We start from the raw sequence: 23,013 nt of genomic DNA on the forward strand, positions 1-23,013 counted from the left end.
ACAACGCGTCACGTGACGGGAAGTCACGCGCTGACGCGGCGTCACGGCGCGTCTCGCCTTTTCTCTCGCCGTCCGTCTCTTTATCTTTGTCTCAACCCCGAACCCCGAACCACAACGTAGGAGTAACCTGACTACAAATTGAAGTAAAAGAAAAATGTTTTTTTGACCGAATCTGATGTACGACGTTTAACAAAGTTTCTATTTTTTTGCGTTCACCGGAATAAAACTACATTACCCACAAACCCCTGCAAGAGACAGACACCGGTCAAAGTGCGCGGCCGTGTTTGTCCCCCGCGGCGGCTCTGACAGGTACGGCTCGTCAAGAATCCCGAACGTTGACCCGGCTGAGGTGTTTATGGGTTTAATCTTTGTCAGCTACATATTGGCTTACCATCTATCGACCACGTTGACTCGGAGCAGCGTAGTGGCAAAGCTTTTTTACTCGTTTGGCGCCGAGATTTCACGGCAACACGTCCGACACGAAGATCAACTCGGTGGAATGGCACTGCGTCCCTGGGGGAACAACAACACGTTCCCCAGGGACGCCTGGGAAACGACACCTCTGTGGTGTTGTTCCCCAGGGACGCCTGGGGTCGTTCCCCAGGGAACACAGCGTCCCTGGGGAAGGTGTTGTTCCCCAGGGACGCAGTGTATCGCAAATAACCTCTTATTCTTATGCTGACCCTGTAATGTGTCTGTAGTTACAGGTTGGGAATGGCTTCGGGTCAGTCAACAGTGTCTTCAGCGGCGCCTGCTTGTCCGACAGACACAGCCGGTCCGGATTCAGAGGTTGAACCGGGACACGGCGAAGAAACCGCGGGCACCACAGAAGGTAAATCACATCCCGTCCTGTGCGGGAATCGCACCCTCGCGTCTGTCCGCGGACGCTTCCGCAAAGAGAAGCCCACATTCCAGGGAACGCGAGTGAAAGACCGCGTCTCGGCACCTTGACGTCAGGCAGTACAATGGTGGGGGTGTTTCTATTTTCAGCCTCCCAAGTGCAACGCACAATTTGTGACGAGGGGGTTTTCCCACAGGGGTCCCCTTAACTTGAACCCCATTAGTGTCTGTCAGCCTGTGTCTCAATACTTGAAGTTCTCATCAGCCCCGTCCCTCCAAAGGAGTCTGCAGTCTGTGACTGTTCCACTACTCATTCCTCTGCGCGTGGGTTCAGAGAGACAGTTTGCCACTAGGCTTAAACTTGGTTTTGTCACTTTTGCCCAGCAGGATCGATTCCTGTCTGAGATCCTACATCTCTGTTACCGGCGAAGAGACTGCTAAGGGATCGGTCATCTCAGATCCACTACTCATTCCTCTGTGCGTGGGTTCAGAGAGACAGTTTGCCACTAGGCTTAAACTTGGTTTTGTCACTTTTGCCCAGCAGGATCGATTCCTGTCTGAGATCCTACATCTCTGTTACTAGTGAAGAGACTGCTAAGGGATCGGTCATCTCAGATCCACTACTCATTCCTCTGCACGTGGGTTCAGAGAGACAGTTTGCCACTAGGCTTAAACTTGGTTTTGTCACTTTTGTCCAGCAGGATCGATTCCTGTTTGAGATCCTACATCTCTGTTACCAGCGAAGAGACTGCTAAGGGATCGGTCATCTCAGATCCACTACTCATTCCTCTGCGCGTGGGTTCAGAGAGACAGTTTGCCATTAGGCTTAAACTTGGTTTTGTCACTTTTGCCCAGCAGGATCGATTCCTGTCAGATCCTACATCTCTGTCACCAGCGAAGAGACTGCTAAGGGATCAGTCATCTCAGATCCACTACTCATTCCTCTGCGCGTGGGTTCAGAGAGACAGTTTGCCACTAGGCTTAAACTTGGTTTTGTCACTTTTGCCCAGCAGGATCGATTCCTGTCTGAGATCCTACATCTCTGTTACCAGCAAAGAGACTGCTAAGGGATCGGTCATCTCAGATCCACTATTCATTCCTCTGTGCGTGGGTTCAGAGAGACAGTTTGCCACTAGGCTTAAACTTGGTTTTGTCACTTTTGCCCAGCAGGATCGATTCCTGTCTGAGATCCTACATCTCTGTTACCAGCGAAGAGACTGCTAAGGGATCGGTCATCTCAGATCCACTACTCATTCCTCTGTGCGTGGGTTCAGAGAGACAGTTTGCCACTAGGCTTAAACTTGGTTTTGTCACTTTTGCCCAGCAGGATCGATTCCTGTCTGAGATCCTACATCTCTGTTACCGGCGAAGAGACTGCTAAGGGATCGGTCATCTCAGATCCACTACTCATTCCTCTGTGCGTGGGTTCAGAGAGACAGTTTGCCACTAGGCTTAAACTTGGTTTTGTCACTTTTGCCCAGCAGGATCGATTCCTGTCTGAGATCCTACATCTCTGTTACTAGTGAAGAGACTGCTAAGGGATCAGTCATCTCAGATCCACTACTCATTCCTCTGCACGTGGGTTCAGAGAGACAGTTTGCCACTAGGCTTAAACTTGGTTTTGTCACTTTTGTCCAGCAGGATCGATTCCTGTTTGAGATCCTACATCTCTGTTACCAGCGAAGAGACTGCTAAGGGATCGGTCATCTCAGATCCACTACTCATTCCTCTGCGCGTGGGTTCAGAGAGACAGTTTGCCATTAGGCTTAAACTTGGTTTTGTCACTTTTGCCCAGCAGGATCGATTCCTGTCAGATCCTACATCTCTGTCACCAGCGAAGAGACTGCTAAGGGATCAGTCATCTCAGATCCACTACTCATTCCTCTGCGCGTGGGTTCAGAGAGACAGTTTGCCACTAGGCTTAAACTTGGTTTTGTCACTTTTGCCCAGCAGGATCGATTCCTGTCTGAGATCCTACATCTCTGTTACCAGCAAAGAGACTGCTAAGGGATCGGTCATCTCAGATCCACTACTCATTCCTCTGTGCGTGGGTTCAGAGAGACAGTTTGCCACTAGGCTTAAACTTGGTTTTGTCACTTTTGCCCAGCAGGATCGATTCCTGTCAGATCCTACATCTCTGTCACCAGCGAAGAGACTGCTAAGGGATCGGTCATCTCAGATCCACTACTCATTCCTCTGTGCGTTGGTTCAGAGAGACAGTTTGCCACTAGGCTTAAACTTGGTTTTGTCACTTTTGCCCAGCAGGATCGATTCCTGTCTGAGATCCTACATCTCTGTTACCAGCGAAGAGACTGCTAAGGGATCGGTCATCTCAGATCCTCACGTATCTTTGTGCTGGCTTATACTCTGGGCTTTTACTACCAGCCGGGGCAATCTTGGTAGGCAGAGAAGCACTGATGACTTCCAATGAAAAGATTATGACTACGAGTCATTTCTAGTTACCGTTTATAAGATAGAGTTACAAGACGTGGCGGGATGCAGTTATCCATTCTGGAGCAGCTGTGTCCATGAGATGTCACTGCCAGTTATATGAATAACACATTGTAAATGCATTTCAGAGTCGAGTTAGTGAATGAACAGCTCTATTGGTGCCCCTTGGGGAAAGTATATTCATGATTTGGGGCGTGCAGGTGGCGTAGCAGTCTATTCCGTTGCCTACCAACATGGGGATTGCCAGTTCGAATCCCTGCGTTACCTCCGGCTTGGTCAGGCATCCCTACAGACACAGTTGGCTGTGTCTGTGGGTGGGAAGCCGGATGTGGGTATGTGTCCTGGTCACTGCACTAGGACCTTGACACGATCACTGGCCAGAGGATCAGAAGCCAACAGGTGACATTTCCCTGTCGGCCTGCAGTCAGCCAGTATGAGTGGCACCTGCGTACTGGTTGGCCTGTGATTACGTAGGTGCACCTGTGCTGGGGACTATTTGACTGGGTGCTTTGCAGACATTCCGGGTCGAGTCTTGGGAAAGGCCTCACGTTAGTCTGCAGAAGCGCTTGGACCCCGAACCCTCATCTGCCTCCTCTGTGTGAGAGAGTGTCTCGTCTGCCTCCTCTGTGTGAGAGTGTTTGCTTAGTGTAGTGTTTACGTTCATTCAAGATTGCGTTATTGCCTGCCCTGTTTGGCAGTGGTCTTTTATTTGGTTATTTTGTGTTGTTCTGAAGTCCATTAAAAAAACTTGTTACTTTACAAACTGCCTCTTCTCTGCAATTGGGTCCAAACACACTGCGTTACACACCTCCTCTGGTCGGTCGGGGTGCCTGTTCAAGGAGGAACAGAGAACTGGGGGGAATAGCGTGATCCTCCCACGCGCTACGTCCCCCTGGTGAAACGCCTCACTGTCAGGTGAAAAGAAGCGGCTGGTGACTCCACATGTATCGAAGAAGACGTGGTAGTCTGTACCCCTCCCCGGATTGGCAGAGGGGGTGGAGCAGTGACAGGGACGGCTCAGAAGAGTGGATAATTGGCCAGGTACAATTGGGGCGAAAAAGCGGGGGGAAAAATCCAAAAAGAAAAGTATATTCATGATTTGAATTTCAGCGGTAGCTCTCAGCACTCAAGTTATCTGCTAAAGGTTGTAGTTAGACATTATCCTTTTTCTATTTTTGGGCCGAGTACATTTTCATATCCCATAGCCTCTCGCTCTTGATGCGAGGACACACAGTTGGAGAGACAGTCCGTCAACTAGATGATGCAGGTTCAAGCATCACTTGGGCATGTGCCCTCGAGCAGGGCATTAAATTCCTACCAGACTCTTGGGGCCTATTCTGTTTGAAGAATTTCCTTACAGGGACCAATAACTTATCTCATAGTAAGAATGCTTAACACTACAACTCATAATACTGATGCCAGAAATTAACATTCTTCACCCATGTTTAAAAAATTAATGTCACAAAGTGCTCCACAAACAAGAAAGAAAAATCAACTGAAAAAAACAAGTAAAAATAAATTATTTTAAAGGTATTGCTCTTAAGACAAGACTGTGGTGTGTTGATGATACGTTACCCATGTCTAGGCAATAGCTTATGGAAAACTATTTTAGATAATCTTAAATATGCTATACAGGAGGTTCCCGGATTACAAATGAGTTGTGTTTTTGAGTCTGTTCATAAGTCGAATGTGTATGTAAGTCGGAAACAGTTCATATCTAGCATCAATCGGGGCTGTCAATATTGGCCAAAAATGACATTCGATTATTCCTTCTAAAAAAAAACATAGGTTTGAACCCATTTGAATATATTTTTGTGCATTATGTACATAAGAGGGCGAACCAATACAACGAGAGACATAACTACTTGTATAGGTATATTTATTTCAACCCAAACATGTCTTTTAGAACATCTACATACCTCCACCTTACCTCACTAACCTCACCTATCCCGGAACCTCTCGAGAGGTCGTTGGGGCACCGCTGTTGAATCCGCAACCAGTCCTCACCGTCTCTGTCCGTCCTCAACTGCCCTCTGTAAACTGTCAAAGTCAGTCATCTGCATACCTACACATTACAAAATAAACAAAATAATGTCCTATACCTTAAAACTTAATTTAAAGACCATAGACTTTTCTCTCTCTCTCTCTCTCTCTCTCTCTCTCTCTCTCTCTCTCTCTCTCTCTCTCTCTCTCTCTCTCTCTCTCTCTCTGTGCCATGGTTGATGCGAGAGTGAGAAATGAGAACACGCTGTCTCTTAGAGCGAGATGAATGATTTGTAATTGACGAGGATTATTCGATAGCCTAATTTCTATACAGACTAGGTAATATTTATACTGATTTAAATAAAACATTTGATGGTGTTTTTTCCATCTTTGCTGAGCAAGAGTGAAAGCGACGTTGTGTGACTCCTGTCCGTCATGCAGCGTATTCAGTGCTGTGGCCAAGGCCCTTGTTGGAATTCGTGAGGCAGACAGCCGCGGTAGTGTCAGTGTTTGTCCTAGTAATATATAGTATATATTTTACCTAAACAGGATAAGCGGGTTGGAGAATGGATGGATGGACATCATAAATATAATAATGCAGTAGTCAACCACCGGTTTCTTGCACTAAGCCAAGGCTAAAAAGAATATTACGCTGATTTTGGTGCTCACTCTATCGATCGCAGAGGTCTGAGAATCACTGTGCAGAGTGAACACACGGAAGGCTGCCCGACCGGATGGCATACCATGTCGGGTCCTCCGGGAATGCTCCAACCAGCTGGCTGAGGTCTTCACAACTATATTTAACCTCTCACTGTCCCAAGCCATAGTCCTGGTATGCTTCAAGACCGCCTCTATCATTCCTGTCGTCAAGAAATCAAAACTCACATGTCTGAATGACTGCTGACCCATAGCATTCACCCTCATTGCCATGAAGTGCTTTGAGAGACTGGTTCTAGCTCACATCAAAAACATTATCCCCCCCACATTCGACCCACATCAGTTCGCCTACCATCCCAAAAGGTCTATGGAGGATGCCATTGCCACTGCCACTGCCCTGCACTTTGCTCTGACCCACCTTGAACTTAACAACACATACATCTGGATGCTGTTTATAGATTACAGCTCTGGACTTCCTGACCAACAGACCTCAGTCTGTTAGGTTAGGTGACCACACCTCCTCCACCCTGACCGTCCGCACAGGTGCCCCTCAAGGCTGTGTTCTGAGCCCCTTCCTTTTCTCCCTCTTTACCCATGACTGCCTGCCAACTCACCCTTCAAATGCAATTGTTAAATTTGCAGATGACACCACAGTCATTGGCGGTATCACCAACAATGACGAGACAGCCTACAGGGACGAGATTCAGCACCTCACATCATCGTGCACCACTAACAACCTTGTCCTCAATGTGAAGAAGATGAAGGGGCTGATTGTGGACTTCAGGAGGTCTAGAAGCTACAGCCACTCCCCTATACACATCAATAGGGTGGAAGTGGAGCGTGTCTCCAGCTTTAAATTCCTTGGAGTCCACACCAGCGAGGACCTCTCCTGGACATCAAACACCCAGGCCCTTGTGAAAAGGCCCAACAATGCCAACATTTCCTGAGGAGGCTGAGGAGCGCCCGTCTGTCTCCCAAAATTCTCACCGACTTCTACCACTGCACCATAGAGAGCATCCTGACCAGCTGCATCTCAGTGTGGTACGGCAACTGTACCTCAGTAGACCAGAAAGCTCTGCAGCGGGTCGTGAAGGTGGCCCAGCATATCACCAGTACCCAGCTCCCAGCCATAAAAGACATTTATCACAAACGCTGCCTTCGAAGGGGTCTGAGTATCAGCAGAGATCCCACCCACCCCAACCATGGACTGTTCTCCCCCCTGCCGTGCTCTGGGAGGCGCCACAGGAGTCTCAGAGCCCAAAAACAGCTTCTTTCCCCAAGCTGTTGCCCACCTGAACCTGGCTACCCACTGAATGTCTGTTCATACTCGTGCTTTTCTTTTCTTTTTCTTTTTTTTTACTTTATCTTTTAGTCTTCATCTGTTCATATCTTATACTATGTTATGTTTGCTGTGTCTGTCTTGCACCCTTTGGCGAAGCCGCAGCCCTCATTTCATTTTTACACATGTGCCTGCACATGTGTAAAAATGAAAGCCTTTTAGCAGGGTCCGCGGTGGTGTAGCGGTCTAAGCATCGGCTTTGTGTCGATGCAGTTGCCCACTGGGGACTGGGGTTCGCACCCCGGTCTCGTCAGTTCCGACTATGGCCGGACTCGATGAAGCAGCAATCATTGGCAACGCTGTCTTGGGGAGGGGGGCGGAGTCGGCTTGTGTTCGTCACGTGAATGCGTCTCTGGGTGTGTGTGGGGAAAAAGCAGCGGTTCGGCCTGGAGTCGCCTTGTCACGAAAGTGGGGAGGCGGTCTCAAAGGAGACTGCTGGCCGGAGAGATGCAGTTGGCGAACGCATGCAGTACGAGGGTGGGTGTTTGACTTAAAACAGGGGTCGATTGGCCACTAAATTGGGAGAAAAAAGGGAAAAGTCAAAAATACATTTTTAAGAAAAATGAAAGCCTTTTGCATACTCCAATACTCTCCCCTTGTCCTTTATAATAGACCGACTGCAGCCTGACGCTTTTCCGATGTTTGTTGGTGTTTCGCCTCTCTGAACGCTTTATTATATCCGCTTCCCTTTCAGCGGTGGTCGTTTTCCTTTTCTTCGCTGCAGCACCATCACTTGCATCAGATTTACACTTTGAAGCCACGATTACGAGGGTAAACCCACAAAAAATTCTGTCTCTAGGTGTGAATGTGTGTGTGTGTGTGTGTGTGGGCCCTGTGGTGGCCTGGCGGCCTGTCCAGGGTGTCTCCCCTTCTGCCGCCCAATGGCTGCTGGGATAGGCTCCAGCATCCCAGTGACCCTGACAGCAGGATAAGCGGTTCGGATGATGGATGGATGGATGGATGGAAAATTCTTTTACTAACTTTTGATCATGTCGCTGCCCGATCCGAGACTCCACATGTATGGGAGGAGGCATGTGATAGTCTGCAGCCCTCCCCGGATCGGCAGAGGAGGTGGAGCAGTGACCGGGATGACTCGGAAGAGTGGGGGTAATTGGACGGTCCAGTTGGGGAGAAAAAGAGGGGGGGGAAATACAAAAAAATCATTTTACTGGTCAGATAATGGATGGATGGATGGTTCCAGGGAAAATGTGCTCCTTCCAGCCAGCCTCCCCTGACGGGCAACACATTCCCCTTGATCCATTTTACCAAAGTCATTGTAAATATTGTTCAGCAGTCTTGTTTACGTGAAGTGTGGCGTGGTTTGTGGGGGTTGGTGGGCCGGTCTGAGTCAAAAAGTCCGGGGTCGTGTTTCATTCCCAGCTCACAGCTGGATGCGAGTCACAACCTTTTTTGACAGTTTTGAGTCACTGCAACCACGAGAGGTTCTTCATCATACGGTCATAACTGCACAGAAACATTCCGGGTAGATAGATCTGGAAGTTTGCGGGATTAGTCACACACACACACACACACACACACACACACACACACACACACACACACAGACACACACGCACAAACAAACGTATAATCCCCTATCCGCCTGGCAGAGATAAATAGATGAGGAGGGGAAATAAAGGATAGGTCTGTGAGGACAATACAGGAAGTCCCCGGGTTACAAACGCCTGACTTATGAACACCCATACGTACGAACCGACCTCCGTAAAGCCATCCATCATCCATCATCCTCCATCCATCCATCCACCCATCCATCATCCATCCATCCATCATCCATCCATCCATCATCCGTCCACCCATCCATCCATCCAACCAACATCCGAACCGCTTATCCTGCTCTCAGGGTCGCGGGGATGCTGGAGCCTATCCCAGCAGTCATTGGGCGGCAGGCGGGGAGACACCCTGGACAGGCCACCAGTCCATCACACAGGGCCGACACACACACACACACACACACACACACACACACACACACACACACACACACACACACACACACACACATACACCGAGCGACAATTTAGTACGTCCACTTCACCTGACCTGCATGTCTTCGGACTGTGGGTGGAAACCCACGCAGAGGACTTACAAATGTCACACAAAGGATGACCCGAGACGACCCCCAAGGTTGGGCTACCCCGAGGCTCGAACCCGGGATAATCCAAAAAAAATGCAAAAGTTATAAAGGAACGACTTCCTCTAGGTTGCACTCAAAACAGGATGTGTTGCGCATTCTTGCCACTGCCTGATGTGAGTCAGCCGTGGATGCGAGTCGCGCGTGCGGGACCGTAAGCGGTTTACCCAGCTTTATTATGACATTATGAAAATAAAGACCAGAGTCAGGGTTAGACCAAAATGGTGGCACGCCAAGTCTTTTCTTTTTTGGAAAGTGCAGGTTCATGTTAGGCTCGGCCGCACCGTAGTTCTGGCTTACAAAGGATTTGACTTCCAAGTAAAAAGGCTGCTCTTGAACCTGCTGCTAAAGAAGTTGTGACGTTTCTCGCATTACCTTTTGTTCTGCCTTTCGTGATCTGCCACTCTGTCTTTCGTGGTCTGCCGCTCTGCCTTTCGTGATCTGCCACTCTGCCTTTCGTGATCTGTCACTCTGCCTTTCGTGATCTGCCACTCTACCTTTCGTGATCTGCCACTCGGCCTTTCGTGATCTGCCACTCTGCCTTTCGTGATCTGTCACTCTGCCTTTCGTGATCTGCCACTCTGCCTTTCGTGATCTGCCACTCTGCCTTTCGTGATCTGTCACTCTGCCTTTCGTGATCTGCCACTCTGCCTTTCGTGATCTGTCACTCTGACTTTCGTGGTCTGTCACTCTCCCTTTCGTGATCTGCCACTCTCCCTTACGTGATCTGCCACTCTGTCTTTCGTGGTCTGTCACTCTCCCTTTCGTGATCTGCCGCTCTGTCTTTCGTGATCTGTCACTCTCCCTTTCGTGATCTGTCACTCTGACTTTCGTGATCTGCCACTCTGTCTTTCGTGATCTGTCACTCTCCCTTTCGTGATCTGTCACTCTGTCTTTCGTGATCTGTCACTCTCCCTTTCGTGATCTGTCACTCTGCCTTTCGTGATCTGCCACTCGGCCTTTCGTGATCTGCCACTCTGCCTTTCGTGATCTGTCACTCTCCCTTTCGTGATCTGCCGCTCTGCCTTTCGTGATCTGCCACTCTGCCTTTCGTGATCTGTCACTCTGACTTTCGTGATCTGCCACTCTGCCGTTCCCTTCGACTCCTGGTTTTGAAGGGAAACAGAAGTGTTGATGGGGCAAAATTCATTGTTTGAGTTTTTATTTCCTATCCAGAGTCTGTCTCCTGCTCATCTACCTTGCTTTCGCTGGTACTCAGCCCCCCCCTCCCCCCCCCCAATTGTATCCGGCCAGTTACCCCACTCTTCCGAGCCGTCCCGGTCTCTGCTCCACCCCCTCTGCTGATCCAGGAGGGCTGCAGACTACCACATGCCTCCTCCCATACATGTGGAGTCACCAGCCACTTCTTTTCACCTGACAGTGAGGAGTTTCACCAGGGGGGACGTAGCGCGTGGGAGGATCACGCTACTCCCCCCAGTTCCCCCTCCCCCCTGAACAGGCCCCCCCACCAACCGACCAGAGGAGGCGCTAGTGCAGCGACCAGGACACATACGTACCCATATCCCGCTTCCCACCCGCAGACACGGCCAACTGTGCCTGTAGGGACGCCCGACCAAGCTGCAGTTAACACGGGGATTCGAACCGGCGACCCCCGTGTTGGTAGGCAATGGAATAGACCGCTAGGCTACCCGGACACCCTGGTACTCAAGTTTTATCTCTGCCACCGCCGAGACTACTGAATAATCCTGCCAGCCCTCCGTGTTGTCGTAAACGTAGGGGTTTTGTCCAAGTCGTTCAGGATCTTTTTAATCCTTCTCTCCAGTCTGGTTAACCTTCCTCGTAGCGCCACGAGAAGGTCGTAAAATGGACTTGTCATTTACAGGGTTGAATGTCGAAATACCGTCACTAGCCTTCTCCTCTCGAGGAACCCTTGTGTGGAACCGGATCATTTTGCGTGAGGTTGAGCTCCACCCGCTGGCTGGCCGCCTTATTTCTTCACTTCCTTTGGTTTGGAATGGCTCAATGCCAGTCAGCCCCATGGGATCTGGATCTCCTCTTTCTGCTACACCTTAGCTTAGTCAAGCTGAGTCAGACTGCAAGCTTTCGGTTGTATCATCGTGTCTTGTTGTTGCAATTTGGAGGAGATTCAAGAATTTGGGTTATTTTCCCCGAAACGGACATCCACTCTGTCTGCATGTGGTTCCATGACAGCTGGATGGTACGCTGGGCCAAGTTTCAAGATGTAGTCACTCGAAAATGATGATGTCCTCAGAACAGCCGGGTTCAGCTCTGTCACTCAGAACTTTCCTCGGGCCAAGTTGACAAGACCCAGCGGGGCTTGGTCAACTGAGGATTTTTGCTTCCTGCGTGGGCCAGGTGAACCTTGGCGGGCCGAGGGATGTGATGATACATGGGTCATATTAGGGCGCTCACTGTCACAGAGGACCACTTTTGTCTAAACCTGTAGTTCTACATTAAATTCAAACCGTGGTTGTGTTGCGTTGTTGCGGAGGATGTGTAGGTGTTGAATCCCCATTGGGAGGCCGCTGATTTCCATTCTGCTCCCTCCCCTCCATGTGCCTTCCTTGCTTCTTGTCCTGTGTCAGCGATGGAGACCGCTGGGCCAGAAGAGGAGGGAGGAGGAGGCGTGTGCTCGTTTTTCCTGATGGGAAAGTGCCGCTTTGGCAGCAGATGTCGTCTGTCTCACAGGTGTGTATCCGTCACCGACCAGGGTGACAAGTGAACCACATTCTACACGTCAACAATCCCCTTCTGTTCTCATCCGCAAAGACAAACTACACTGAACTCCCGCGACGCCACCTCCACCCCCTGACGAGGTTCTGCCCGGTTACAGAGCCGTTTTAAATCGTGGACTGGTGTCCGTAGCTTTAACCGCTTGTCTCGATCACACAGCAAAGTGGAGAGTGTTTTAGCTGGGCCTCTTCTCTCTGCTGCACGGGAGGAGATATCAGACACGGTGTGTGGAGGTGCGGTCGAATTATAAAGAGTTCTTCCTCATTCATGTCCCCTCCCCCTTTTCTCCTCAATTGTATTCAGCCAATTAGCCAACTCTTTTGAGCCGTCCCGGTCTCTGCTCCACCCCCTCTGCCGATCCAGGGAGGGCCGCAGACTACCACATGTCTCCTCCCATACATGTGGAGTCGCCAGCCGCTTCTTTTCACCTGACAGTGAGGAGTTTCGCCGGGGGGGGGGCGTAGCCCATGGGAGGATCATACTATTTCCCCCAGTCCCCCAGAGGCGCTAGTGCAGCGACCAGGACACATACCCACATCCGGCTTCCCACCCACAGACACGGCCAATTGTGTCTGTAGGGACGCCATACCAAGCCGGAGGCAACACGGGGGATTCTAACTGGCGATCCCCGTGTTGGTAGGCAACGGAATAAGCCGCCACGCCACCCGGACGCCCTCATTCATGTTTTGTGTCATGTGCCCAGCGTATCATTTAACACCTCTCAGAAATACCTGTCTCGCTTTGGATTTCCTTCCTGGCGTCTCCCTCTGTGTGTATTCCTCCTCTGTGTCTCTGTTCTCATCCCTCCCTCCTCTCTCAGCGTCCCTTCATCAGAGGACCCAGGGGCCGTGTTGCCTGGTGAAGACAGCGGAAAGGATGAAGAAGAGGAGAGAAAACACAAGAAGAAGAAAGGCAAAGTGAAGACAAAAGCAAAACTAAAAGACACCGAGGAAAAAGGTAAGACAGGGCCTCAGGTGTGTTTCCTGTATCAACAGACGGTAAGACACGGCCTCGGGTGTGTTTCCTGTATCGACAGACGGTAAGACATGACCTCAGGTGTGTGTCCTGTATGGACAGACAGTAAGACATGACCTCGGGTGTGTGTCCTGTATCAACAGACAGTAAGACACGGCCTCGGGTGTGTGTCCTGTATCGACAGACGGTAAGACATGACCTCAGGTGTGTGTCCTGTATCAACAGACAGTAAGACACGGCCTCGGGTGTGTGTCCTGTATCAACAGACGGTAAGACATGACCTCAGGTGTGTGTCCTGTATGGACAGACAGTAAGACATGACCTCAGGTGTGTGTCCTGTATCGACAGACGGTAAGACATGACCTCGGGTGTGTGTCCTGTATGGCCAGACAGTAAGACACGGCCTCAGGTGTGTGTCCTGTATCAACAGACGGTAAGACACGACCTCGGGTGTGTGTCCTGTATCAACAGACGGTAAGACACGGCCTCAGGTGTGTGTCGTGTATCAACAGACGGTAAGACATAGCCTCAGGTGTGTGTCTTGTATCAACAGACGGTAAGACACGACCTCAGGTGTGTGTCCTGTATCAACAGACGGTAAGACACGGCCTCAGGTGTGTGTCCTGTATCAACAGACGGTAAGACACGACCTCGGGTGTGTGTCCTGTATGGACAGACGGTAAGACACGACCTCGGGTGTGTGTGTCCTGTATGGACAGACAGTAAGACACAACCTCGGGTGTGTGTGTCCTGTATTGACAGACAGTAAGACATGACCTCGGGTGTGTGTGTCCTGTATGGACAGACAGTAAGACACGACCTCGGGTGTGTGTGTCCTGTATGGACAGACAGTAAGACACGACCTCGGGTGTGTGTCCTGTATCAACAGACGGTAAGACATGACCTCAGGTGTGTTTCCTGTATCAACAGACGGTAAGACATGACCTCAGGTGTGTGTCCTGTATCGACAGACGGTAAGACATGACCTCAGGTGTGTGTCCTGTATGGACAGACAGTAAGACATGACCTCGGGTGTGTGTCCTGTATCAACAGACAGTAAGACACGGCCTCGGGTGTGTGTCCTGTATCGACAGACGGTAAGACATGACCTCAGGTGTGTGTCCTGTATCAACAGACAGTAAGACACGGCCTCGGGTGTGTGTCCTGTATCAACAGACGGTAAGACATGACCTCAGGTGTGTGTCCTGTATCAACAGACGGTAAGACATGACCTCAGGTGTGTGTCCTGTATCGACAGACGGTAAGACATGACCTCAGGTGTGTGTCCTGTATCAACAGACAGTAAGACACGGCCTCGGGTGTGTGTCCTGTATCAACAGACGGTAAGACATGACCTCGGGTGTGTGTCCTGTATCAACAGACGGTAAGACATGACCTCAGGTGTGTGTCCTGTATGGACAGACAGTAAGACATGACCTCAGGTGTGTGTCCTGTATCGACAGACGGTAAGACATGACCTCGGGTGTGTGTCCTGTATGGCCAGACAGTAAGACACGGCCTCAGGTGTGTGTCCTGTATCAACAGACGGTAAGACACGACCTCGGGTGTGTGTCCTGTATGGCCAGACAGTAAGACATGACCTCGGGTGTGTGTCCTGTATGGACAGACAGTAAGACACGGCCTCAGGTGTGTGTCCTGTATCAACAGACGGTAAGACACGGCCTCAGGTGTGTGTCTTGTATCAACAGACGGTAAGACACGGCCTCAGGTGTGTGTCCTGTATCAACAGACGGTAAGACACGGCCTCAGGTGTGTGTCCTGTATCAACAGACGGTAAGACACGACCTCGGGTGTGTGTCCTGTATGGCCAGACAGTAAGACACGGCCTCAGGTGTGTGTCCTGTATCAACAGACGGTAAGACACGGCCTCAGGTGTGTGTCTTGTATCAACAGACGGTAAGACACGGCCTCAGGTGTGTGTCCTGTATCAACAGACGGTAAGACACGGCCTCAGGTGTGTGTCCTGTATCAACAGACGGTAAGACACGACCTCGGGTGTGTGTCCTGTATCAACAGACGGTAAGACACGACCTCAGGTGTGTGTCCTGTATCAACAGACGGTAAGACACGACCTCGGGTGTGTGTCTTGTATCAACAGACGGTAAGACACGACCTCAGGTGTGTGTCCTGTATCAACAGACGGTAAGACATGACCTCGGGTGTGTGTCCTGTATGGCCAGACAGTAAGACACGGCCTCAGGTGTGTGTCCTGTATCAACAGACGGTAAGACACGACCTCGGGTGTGTGTCCTGTATGGCCAGACAGTAAGACACGGCCTCAGGTGTGTGTCCTGTATCAACAGACGGTAAGACACGGCCTCAGGTGTGTGTCTTGTATCAACAGACGGTAAGACACGGCCTCAGGTGTGTGTCCTGTATCAACAGACGGTAAGACACGACCTCGGGTGTGTGTCCTGTATCAACAGACGGTAAGACACGACCTCAGGTGTGTGTCCTGTATCAACAGACGGTAAGACACGACCTCGGGTGTGTGTCTTGTATCAACAGACGGTAAGACACGACCTCAGGTGTGTGTCCTGTATCAACAGACAGTAAGACACGACCTCGGGTGTGTGTCCTGTATCAACAGACGGTAAGACACGGCCTCAGGTGTGTGTCTTGTATCAACAGACGGTAAGACACGGCCTCAGGTGTGTGTCCTGTATCAACAGACGGTAAGACACGACCTCGGGTGTGTGTCCTGTATGGACAGACGGTAAGACACGACCTCGGGTGTGTGTGTCCTGTATGGACAGACAGTAAGACACGACCTCGGGTGTGTGTGTCCTGTATTGACAGACAGTAAGACACAACCTCGGGTGTGTGTGTCCTGTATTGACAGACAGTAAGACATGACCTCGGGTGTGTGTGTCCTGTATGGACAGACAGTAAGACACGACCTCGGGTGTGTGTGTCCTGTATGGACAGACAGTAAGACACGACCTCGGGTGTGTGTCCTGTATCAACAGACGGTAAGACATGACCTCAGGTGTGTTTCCTGTATCAACAGACGGTAAGACATGACCTCAGGTGTGTGTCCTGTATCGACAGACGGTAAGACATGACCTCAGGTGTGTGTCCTGTATGGACAGACAGTAAGACATGACCTCGGGTGTGTGTCCTGTATCAACAGACAGTAAGACACGGCCTCGGGTGTGTGTCCTGTATCGACAGACGGTAAGACATGACCTCAGGTGTGTGTCCTGTATCAACAGACAGTAAGACACGGCCTCGGGTGTGTGTCCTGTATCAACAGACGGTAAGACATGACCTCAGGTGTGTGTCCTGTATCAACAGACGGTAAGACATGACCTCAGGTGTGTGTCCTGTATCGACAGACGGTAAGACATGACCTCAGGTGTGTGTCCTGTATCAACAGACAGTAAGACACGGCCTCGGGTGTGTGTCCTGTATCAACAGACGGTAAGACATGACCTCGGGTGTGTGTCCTGTATCAACAGACGGTAAGACATGACCTCAGGTGTGTGTCCTGTATGGACAGACAGTAAGACATGACCTCAGGTGTGTGTCCTGTATCGACAGACGGTAAGACATGACCTCGGGTGTGTGTCCTGTATGGCCAGACGGTAAGACACGGCCTCAGGTGTGTGTCCTGTATCAACAGACGGTAAGACACGGCCTCAGGTGTGTGTCCTGTATCAACAGACGGTAAGACACGACCTCGGGTGTGTGTCCTGTATCAACAGACGGTAAGACACGACCTCAGGTGTGTGTCCTGTATCAACAGACGGTAAGACACGACCTCGGGTGTGTGTCTTGTATCAACAGACGGTAAGACACGGCCTCAGGTGTGTGTCCTGTATCAACAGACGGTAAGACACGACCTCGGGTGTGTGTCCTGTATGGCCAGACAGTAAGACACGGCCTCAGGTGTGTGTCCTGTATCAACAGACGGTAAGACACGGCCTCAGGTGTGTGTCTTGTATCAACAGACGGTAAGACACGGCCTCAGGTGTGTGTCCTGTATCAACAGACGGTAAGACACGACCTCGGGTGTGTGTCCTGTATCAACAGACGGTAAGACACGACCTCAGGTGTGTGTCCTGTATCAACAGACGGTAAGACACGACCTCGGGTGTGTGTCTTGTATCAACAGACGGTAAGACACGACCTCAGGTGTGTGTCCTGTATCAACAGACGGTAAGACACGGCCTCAGGTGTGTGTCTTGTATCAACAGACGGTAAGACACGGCCTCAGGTGTGTGTCCTGTATCAACAGACGGTAAGACACGACCTCGGGTGTGTGTCCTGTATGGACAGACGGTAAGACACGACCTCGGGTGTGTGTGTCCTGTATGGACAGACAGTAAGACACGACCTCGGGTGTGTGTGTCCTGTATGGCCAGACAGTAAGACATGACCTCGGGTGTGTGTCCTGTATGGCCAGACAGTAAGACATGACCTCAGGTGTGTGTCCTGTATCAACAGACAGTAAGACATGACCTCGGGTGTGTGTCCTGTATGGACAGACAGTAAGACACGACCTCGGGTGTGTGTGTCCTGTATGGCCAGACAGTAAGACATGACCTCGGGTGTGTGTCCTGTATGGCCAGACAGTAAGACATGACCTCAGGTGTGTGTCCTGTATCAACAGACAGTAAGACATGACCTCGGGTGTGTGTCCTGTATGGACAGACAGTAAGACACGACCTCGGGTGTGTGTGTCCTGTATGGCCAGACAGTAAGACATGACCTCGGGTGTGTGTGTCCTGTATCAACAGACAGTAAGACATGACCTCGGGTGTGTGTCCTGTATGGACAGACAGTAAGACACGACCTCGGGTGTGTGTCCTGTATGGACAGACAGTAAGACATGACCTCGGGTGTGTGTCCTGTATGGACAGACAACAGCATGAACGTGTCAGATCTGGTTCCTCTTCGTCTCAGCTGATTTGTGTCCCCCCTCCTCCCTCCCCCCCCCCCCCCCCCAGAGTCAAAGAAAAAGCCCCGCATGCGGACGGCGGACGACGTCATCTCGCGGGTGCTGTGGGATCCGTGGCTGGAGGCCTCGGGGTTTGTGGTGGGCTACGTGGACCGCTTCCTGGGGGTGCTGGAGCGGCCCTTCGCCGAGTTCAACTGGGACGCCGGTCCCTGCGACTGCGACTACTCTGCCGAGCTGGCCCTGCCCCGGCACAGGATCCAGTACTTCACCTACAGAGGGCACCGCGTGTGGGACCGCAACAGCAGGACCGACAGGGTGTTCGGCTCCACCGGTCAATCTCTGGCTCCCCCCTTTGGTGGGGAGGAGGAAGAAGGCAAAGACCGTCGACGTCTCTTTTCCTACCCCTGTGCACACACACACACACACACACACACACACAGACACACACACAGACACACACACAGACACACACACACACACACACACACAGACACACACACAGACACACACACAGACACACACACAGACACACAAACATCCCTAAATTCAAGTTCACAACGAAGGCCGCATGTCTCACAGAGGGTTGTGATGTGGTGTATTCACAGGGGTGCGCACACAAGACCGGGAGCCGCAAGACCCGCCGAACCCGGGTCAGCTCGGCGCCACGCAGGACGGGCCGCTTCCTGTCCCACGGCGCGCGGGACAGGAAGGACAGGAGTGGGACTGCAGCGGGGACCCGGATGTGGAAGGGAGGCTGCAGGAGATGAGTATTCACGCTTCCGACTCGGCGCCACCAGCTCCGGGTAGCTCGGCGAGTTTCCCCGCTCGGCCGCGGCAGGAAGAGTTTCCCCGCCCGGCTGCAGAGGAAGAGTTTCCCGGCCCGGCTGCAGAGGAAGAGTTTCCCGGCCCGGCTGCAGAGGAAGAGTTTCCCCGCTCGGCCGCAGAGGAAGAGTTTCCCCGCCCGGCCGCAGAGGAAGAGTTTCCCCGCTCGGCCGCAGAGGAAGAGTTTCCCCGCCCGGCTGCAAAGGAAGAGTTTCCCCGCTCGGCTGCAGAGGAAGAGTTTCCCCGCCCGGCTGCAGAGGAAGAGTTTCCCCGCCCGGCCGCAGAGGAAGAGTTTCCCCGCCCGGCCGCAGAGGAAGAGTTTCCCCGCCCGGCCGCAGAGGAAGAGTTTCCCCGCCCGGCCGCAGAGGAAGAGTTTCCCCGCTCGGCCGCAGAGGAAGAGTTTCCCCGCCCGGCCGCAGAGGAAGAGTTTCCCCGCCCGGCCGCAGAGGAAGAGTTTCCCCGCCCGGCCGCAGAGGAAGAGTTTCCCGGCCCGGCCGCAGAGGAAGAGTTTCCCCGCCCGGCCGCAGAGGAAGAGTTTCCCCGCTCGGCCGCAGAGGAAGAGTTTCCCCGCTCGGCCGCAGAGGAAGAGTTTCCCCGCCCGGCCGCAGAGGAAGAGTTTCCCCGCTCGGCCGCAGAGGAAGAGTTTCCCCGCCCGGCCGCAAAGGAAGAGTTTCCCCGCTCGGCTGCAGAGGAAGAGTTTCCCCGCCCGGCTGCAGAGGAAGAGTTTCCCCGCCCGGCTGCAGAGGAAGAGTTTCCCCGCCCGGCCGCAGAGGAAGAGTTTCCCCGCTCGGCTGCAGAGGACGCCGGAAACAGGTCCCGACCTCACTCAGCACCCCTAACACCTGGCTAGAACATGATCACCACCCCTGTCAATCATGCAGACTTGTGCGGCTAGTGCAGTTATCTTCATCCGAATCCCCCCAAAAGCCGCCGCCGCTTGGTTTGACCGATTTTAACTTGCGGAAGAAGTGGAGGCATCTAGAACGTTCAGGAAAAAAACAAGTGTTTCGGTTTTGTAGCGGTTCGGTTCGGTTTAACGAGACGAGGGCGAAACCTCACACGCGGCTGGTCAGTGTTGGAAATCGTGGCCGGTTTGTGGCAGGCGTAGTGAGGGTGGTGTCTGTATGTGGAGTCCTGGGTATCAAATGTTCTTGTGTTAGTGGTCCCAGGAGTGTTGGTGGTTAAAGTGCACTGGAAGTAGCAGAGCAGGTGACACGGTTAAGCCACGTGCCAGTAGAAAAATACAAAAACAAGGGTAGAAGTGCAGTTGCAAGAACAATACTTTCCTCTCATATCTTGGGAAGTTTGATTTGAAGGAGAACTTCATTTAAATTATAATCATCCATCCATCCATCCATCCATCCATCCCTCCATCTATTATCCAAACTGCTTATCCTGCTCTCAGGGTTGCGGGGATTCTGGAGCCTATCCCAGCAGTCACTGGGCGGCAGGTGGGGACACACCCTGGACAGGTCGCCAGGCCATCACAGGGCCCACACACACACACACACACACACACACACACACACACACACACACACACACACACACACACACACACACAGGGACAGTTTAGCAGTAAGTTGTCCCTCGGGTTGCAGTACAGAAATGCTCAATAGTCCAGGTGAGAACATCAAAGAGAGTTGAATGGGTTCATCCTGACACGTTTACTGACAGAAACACCTCATCACCCATCCAGGTGACCCCCACCCCCCCAGTCCAAACCGACCGCAGGCCCCCCCCCACCCCCCCCAGTCCAAACCGACCGCAGCCCCCCCCCCCCCCACACACAGACAACACAGTGGAACAACGACCGAAACCAGTTATTCTGATTGCCCGTTACCTGCCCCTCTTTAATTAGTCTCTGACTCACAACACAAGACTGACTTTGTGTTGGCGGGCGAGTTCACAGAGAACGGAGGCCGGCCGCTGATAGCGCCATGAATTGCACATCAAGTACCATTGGGGGAGAAAAGGAGGGGGGGGGGGACACGGTAGGCAGCTTCAATGTCATCCTTGACGTCATCAAGTGTAGCGACCCGTGTCTCCGAATGAGTTCGGTGTCGGTTCAACCAGAAGGGGATATTCTCCTTCCAAATATCCGCTCACGGGTGCAGCCCGGCACGGCGATGCCGCCGCCCGGCTACAGCCGCTGCTGCCGTGACGACGCCCGGAAAGTCCGGGCGCCGCTTACCAGCAGCTCTCTGAAGACGCTGGTCGTTTTCACTCTCACTGCGGAAGGCTGTTTGTGAACTGGGCCTTTTTTCCTTTTTTTTTTTTTTTTTGTTGCAGTGAAGCTCATTTGCATAGAAAGAGGCCAATTTTGCACAAATGTATGCATATAACCTAGATTAAATACATGCAAACAGCAGCCGAGCACCGGGGTGCTGTTTCCTTGGTAGCACACTTTAGGGGTGCAGTTCACCTTTTGCGGGTGCTTCTGAGAATTACACGGGATTTTTTTTTTTTTGTCTTATTTGTGCAGGTTTACCAGCCGCAAAAGCCACACAAGTCTTTTTTTTTGTGACTTTTTCCCAGTTTATTCTCCAAATTGTACCCAGCCAATTACCCCACTCTTCTGAGCCGTCCCGGTCTCTGCTCCACCCCCTCTGCCGATCCGGGGAGGGCTGCAGACTACCGCATGCCTCCTCCCATACATGTGGGGTCACCAGCCGCTTCTTTTCACCTGACAGTGAGGAGTTTCACCAGGGGGACGAAGCACGTGGGAGGATCCCGCTATTCCCCCCAGTTCCCCCTCCCCTACCCTGAACAGGCACCCCGACCAACCAGAGGAGGCGCTAGTGCGACCAGGACACATACCCACATCCGGCTTCCCATCCACAGACACGGCCAATTGTGTCTGTAGGGACGCCCGACCAAGCCGGAGGTAACACGGGATTCGAACTGGCGATCCCCGTGTCGGTAGGCAACAGAATAGACCGCTATCCTACCCAGAAAGCCACGCGATCCTTTTGTGAACTCGCCAGTGAGTGTTTTGTCAGGGGGATTGTTGTTAGGGGTGCTTTAACTGTGCTCTCTCCCTCATGCTGCTCGGCGGTCAGCCAACCACTCGTGCAACTTCAGTGACGTTGCTGGTCACCTGATCCAGTGGCCCAGTCATGTAAAACATGGCCGCCTAGTCAGTCTAAACAGGACCACGCTAACATGGCCGCTCAGTCAGTCTAAACAGGACCACGCTAACATGGCCGCTCAGTCAGTCTAAACAGCACCACGCTAACATGGCCTCTCAGTCAGTCTAAACAGGACCACGCTAACATGGCCGCTCAGTCAGTCTAAACATGACCACGCTAACATGGCCTCTCAGTCAGACTAAACATGACCACGCTAACATGGCCGCTCAGTCAGTCTAAACAGGACCACGCTAACATGGCCGCTCAGTCAGTCTAAACATGACCACGCTAACATGGCCTCTCAGTCAGACTAAACAGGACCACGCTAACATGGCCGCTCAGTTAGGCTAAACATGACCACGCTAACATGGCCTCTCAGTCAGTCTAAACATGACCACGCTAACATGGCCGCTCAGTCAGTCTAAACATGACCACGCTAACATGGCCTCTCAGTCAGACTAAACATGACCACGCTAACATGGCCGCTCAGTCAGTCTAAACAGGACCACGCTAACATGGCCGCTCAGTCAGTCTAAACAGGACCATGCTAACATGGCCGCTCAGTCAGTCTAAACAGGACCACGCTAACATGGCCGCTCAGTTAGGCTAAACATGACCACGCTAACATGGCCGCTCAGTCAGTCTAAACAGGACCACGCTAACATGGCCGCTCAGTTAGGCTAAACATGACCACGCTAACATGGCCGCTCAGTCAGTTTAAACAGGACCACGCTAACATGGCCGCTCAGTCAGTCTAAACAGGACCACGCTAACATGGCCGCTCAGTCAGACTAAACAGGACCACGCTAACATGGCCGCTCAGTCCATCTAAACAGGACCACGCTAACATGGCCGCTCAGTCAGACTAAACATGACCACGCTAACATGGCCGCTCAGTCAGACTAAACATGACCACGCTAACATGGCCGCTCAGTCAGTCTAAACAGGACCACGCTAACATGGCGCTCAGTCAGTCTAAACATGACCACGCTAACATGGCCTCTCAGTCAGACTAAACAGGACC

At 52.0% G+C, this 23,013-nt stretch overlaps 1 protein-coding gene across 1 annotated transcript in view; it reads left to right on the forward strand.

Moving 5' to 3' along the window:
• The first annotated feature begins 219 nt into the window (after positions 1-219).
• Positions 220-23,013, forward strand: part of leng9 (leukocyte receptor cluster (LRC) member 9) — a 25,537-nt gene continuing 2,743 nt past the window's right edge. The window contains 6 exon segments of the mRNA XM_056287052.1: positions 220-309; positions 702-832; positions 11,990-12,092; positions 12,958-13,094; positions 18,086-18,454; positions 18,642-19,671. Of these exon segments, the coding sequence (XP_056143027.1) occupies positions 715-832; positions 11,990-12,092; positions 12,958-13,094; positions 18,086-18,454; positions 18,642-19,671 (1,757 nt within the window). The 5' untranslated portion in view covers positions 220-309; positions 702-714.

The sequence above is a fragment of the Lampris incognitus genome, chromosome 9 (genome assembly GCF_029633865.1).
Source record: "Lampris incognitus isolate fLamInc1 chromosome 9, fLamInc1.hap2, whole genome shotgun sequence".
Taxonomy (NCBI): domain Eukaryota; kingdom Metazoa; phylum Chordata; class Actinopteri; order Lampriformes; family Lampridae; genus Lampris; species Lampris incognitus.